At 33.7% G+C, this 4,354-nt stretch overlaps 1 protein-coding gene across 1 annotated transcript; it reads left to right on the top strand.

Annotated features, from left to right (window-relative positions):
- The first annotated feature begins 50 nt into the window (after positions 1-50).
- Positions 51-1,332, top strand: LOC105209625 (dehydrogenase/reductase SDR family member 7). Its single transcript, XM_011180128.3, has one exon. It carries the CDS (start codon positions 174-176, stop codon positions 1,137-1,139), a length of 966 nt encoding a protein of 321 aa, XP_011178430.1. The 5' UTR covers positions 51-173; the 3' UTR covers positions 1,140-1,332.
- The last annotated feature ends 3,022 nt before the right edge of the window (positions 1,333-4,354 follow it).

A 4,354-nucleotide genomic window follows, 5' to 3' on the forward strand; every position in this document is an offset into this window, starting at 1 on the left:
TTCCCTGTATGATGTAGTCTAAAGTTTCTGATCACAATTCACATTCTGATCTACAATTGTTATAAACACACAGTTATAAATGTATAATATATATTAAATATTCGCTGACAAAGGCCAAAGAAAATATTAAATTTTAAGTATTCTTTTAATCGGAAATTCGATACTAAACGGCGATGACATTTTTGGAGTTTTTGTTCATACTTTTAATTAGTTACTATTTTATTTATTTTATTCTTTGGTTAATTTTGGATTGCAATGTCGAACTTTGGTACAATACATATTTTGGTTTGCCTATTTCATCAATGCGCGGTCAAGTTGTGTGGGTGACGGGAGCTTCATCTGGTATTGGCAAAGCACTGGCCCTTATATTGGCTAAGCATGGAGTACGGCTGGTAATTTCTGCTAGACGAGAAAACTTGTTGGAATTGCTGAAGAAAGATTGCCTGGATCGTGCTAATGGTTTATTATCTGAAGATGACATACTTGTAATGCCAATGGATGTTTTGAATGTTTCCAAACATGAATATTACTTTGAGAGAGTAATAAAACATTTTGGACATTTGAATATTTTAGTCAATAATGCAGGACGTTCACAACGAGCAAGCTGGGAAGATATACAAGTTCAAGTTGATCGAGACCTCTTTGAATTAGATGTTTTTTCAGTTGTCAATCTTTCACGAATTGTTGTCCGTTACTTCTTGGAGCAGCCTAATAGGCGAGGTCATATTGTGACTACATCAAGTATTGCTGGTTTGGCCCCTGTCCCTTTTTCATCCACTTACTGTGCAGCAAAATCGGCTATTAATGCATATCTGAACGCTCTTCGTATTGAACAACGTGGCATTGATGTCAGCATATTTTGCCCAGGACCCATCGCTACAGATTTCCTCAAGGAAGCATTCACTGCCGACCCAGAACAAATGTATGGAAAAAGCACAAAAGGTCAAAAACGAATGACAGTGGAGAGATGTGGCACATTGTTTGCTACAATGATTGTAAATAAATTAGACCTATCTTGGTGTGGTTTATTTCCAGTAAATTTTTTGGCACATGCGAGTCGTTATCCAGGACTAGCAAAATTAGTTACCAATCTAATGGGTAAAAATACACTGAACAAAATACGTGAGGGGAAACTCTAATTTTATTCTTGTTAAAGGTTGGTAAAGTAATGAAGAGTAAAGCAAAATAATTAAATTATCCACTTATCTATTAACATTCTTTATTGAACTAATTTTAATATTTCGAAGAACTTTAATTAAGCTCTTTTTATTGATGTAAAAACAAATGTATATGACTATTAATAATAATAATACAAAGAAGTCATATATCAAATTTCTTCGCTTAACTTAAATGCATCCTTGGGCAAGTAAAAAAAAATATTTGTATCTCGATCTCTTGGATTTGTCGAATTCTTCAGTCAACAACTGGAACGATACGAAGGGTAGTGGTGCTGCAATCCATATTCGAGAAAAGTGAATTTGCTACTTACAGTTGGTTATTTTAATAAAGTCAAAAACAGTTGAACTACTTTTTGATACAAAAGAACAACATGTTGCACAGAGTATTATAGTTTTGTTCACATAACGGTTGTTTGTATCACCTAGAAATAAAAGAGTTAGATATGGGGTTATATATGTATATATAAATGATAAGGATCACGAGTGAAGTTGAAATCCGGATGTCTGTCCGTCCGTAAAAATTGAGATATCTTAATGAAACGTGGAACTCATATTCCTCTGGGTGACAGGAGATTGCTTTCCAACCGAAAACACATAATGTGTCATAACTAAGCCATAAATTAAGTTATGAAAATAAAATTTGGTACAAAAGATCGCACTAGGGAGTGCCACATTTGGATGTAATTTTATATCTTGCAATCTACCAAAAAAACTGTATAAACCAAACTTTCTGCAGTCATTTCTTTTAGCCATTTCCTTATACAGTCCAAAAATAAAAGAAATCGGATAATATCCGCGCCCACCTCCCATACAAAGGTTAGGCTGAAAATTGCTGAAAGTGGGTTAACGAAAAACGTCAGAAACACTAAATTCTAAATCAGAAATGGCAGATGGAAGCTGCACTCACATTTTTTTACAAAATGGAAAATGGGCGTGGCTTCGCCCACTTATGGGTCAAAAACCATATCTCAGGAACTACTATAATATTTTCTTGACACCCTTAATCGGTTCACAATCACACCAACTTCCCATATAACTCAATTTTGAATTCCATCTGATTCGTTCACTTTATAACATAAAATTTATAAAATTTTCGAAATCAGACTATAACTTTTCAAGGCCCCGGATATCTACTTGAAGAACTCAGTGCCTAAGGGTAATTTTTCACCTAAAATATCGGCAAATCTTTCAGATATTTTAATTTAATTCAGAGGACATTTTTTCTCCTAATTGTGTGTCTCTGTTCCAAAAATGATTAAAATCGGATCAGAACTTTCCCTAGCTCCCATATACCAAATTATGTGCTGGCTTTATTCCGCATATATCGGTTAATATGTGAGATATCTTAGCAAAATTAAGTGAGCAGTCTTGGATATAGTGTAGCTTGATGGGGAAAATGAGTGAAAACGGTTTAGGAATTACATCAGCCCTCATATACCATATATGATGATTTTCGTTATTCTATTGGACTTTATGCCGAATATATGGGTCAAATTGTGTGTTATCTTAATAAAATTACATAAATAAATTGCGAGAGTATAAAATATGCGGTTGCACCCGAACTTAGCCTTTCCTTACTTGTTTATACTTATTTTAGTATTAAATTTCATATGAACAGACATACTCCGGAACAACTTATTGCTAACATGCGGCCCCAATTACTGCTATTTACTTCTCGACTGGTATTTATTAAATTAAACGCGCTTTATTTCTTCTTGAAAATCGAAAAGAAATCTAAATCTAAAAACATACTTTATTAAGTTTAGGGTAAACAATCTATATTGAGCTAGGGGAATTAATAAACCCTTTCCTTTGTTCTGACCCCATCGAAACAGCTTGTTTCCTGGACATTCAGTTCGATGACTTCGATGACAACTAATTCATACTTACCACTTTAGTTTTAAGGAAAAGATTTTCTCTGAATTTCTTTAGAATATTTGTGAAATTTACCGATATTCTGTTATTTTTTGTAGTTGTCCAAATAGCTTTCACTCTCCATCTGTTTAGATAAAAGCGTTAGCACTGACTGTAAGTACATATGTACATATGTATGTTAGGTGCATAAATATTTTGTAGGATTTTTTTTGCTTTCGAAATGCTGCTATATATAGGATGCCATACGAATTACAACACTACCTATTGGAGTATCAATGAAAAGTACACAACTACGCGACTATAGTCAGGTAGCGCCGATGGCGAACGCACGCTCAAAAAGTTGAATGTGGGATGACATCTGAGTAAAGAGTGCGTGAGCAGAAAATTAAATATTTTAATTTGTCTGGGCTATTATTGATCCTTTTTTGTTACTTTAAGTGCGGCTTTTATTCTGAATATAATTTGTACATAATACATACGTATATGCTTTTCTCAAATTCCTATAGTGTGCACACAAATTTAATTGTGAGGACTGGGTCAAGAATTAGAATTAAGTTAAATATTTTCTAAATATCCTGTAAAATCTTTATTCAAAGTTTAAATGAAAATGAGTTCCTAAACCAAGTTAATTTAATTGACATCGAAATTATTATGTTTGAAAGGGTTTGTATTTTGAAAGGAGTATAAAGGATTGAAAAACATTCATATGTTTACAAATTTCTGAAAGATTCGTTTAATCTCTATTTATTGTACTTGTTGTTGTGATCCTGCCTGTAGCGAATGTTCTTTTCTCCTAACATACCTACCATACCATATACATATACATATGTACATACTACAAATAACTACAAATATCTAAGGGGGTTAAGTGTTTGGCGATTTGAATAATACATAAGTACATATGTATGTACATATACTGTGTCAAACACATGTATATATGCAAATGTCCATATATTAAGATTTTAAGCTGCATTTCGTAGGCACTAATTGCAAGTTGCACTATTCTCTTGTGGCTAAAAATTACAATTCTTGAGCATACTAATATGTTACTGCTCAATGCTGATAGGGGCGACTCTTTGTAACAAAAATGAATGAGTCAGAGAAGAGGACGTGAGCACAAAAATACCCACCGAGTACTCGTATAAAGCAAGCCGTATAAAACAGTGAAATTGAAATGTGAGAGCACGAAATGTTATTGACCGGAGGAAGTGTTGGTATTGCTTCACGAGCAAACGAACGTTGGAAATACAAGCTGCGAGTACTTCGAATGTCTATAAGAGAGCTGGTTGGCTTGTTCTGCA

This window comes from Zeugodacus cucurbitae, chromosome 3 (genome assembly GCF_028554725.1).
Source record: "Zeugodacus cucurbitae isolate PBARC_wt_2022May chromosome 3, idZeuCucr1.2, whole genome shotgun sequence".
NCBI lineage: Eukaryota > Metazoa > Arthropoda > Insecta > Diptera > Tephritidae > Zeugodacus > Zeugodacus cucurbitae.

Coding starts and splice junctions, on each gene's coding strand:
- LOC105209625 (XM_011180128.3), top strand. CDS start 174: ATGACATTTTTGGAGTTTTTGTTCATACTTTTAATTAGTTACTATTTT.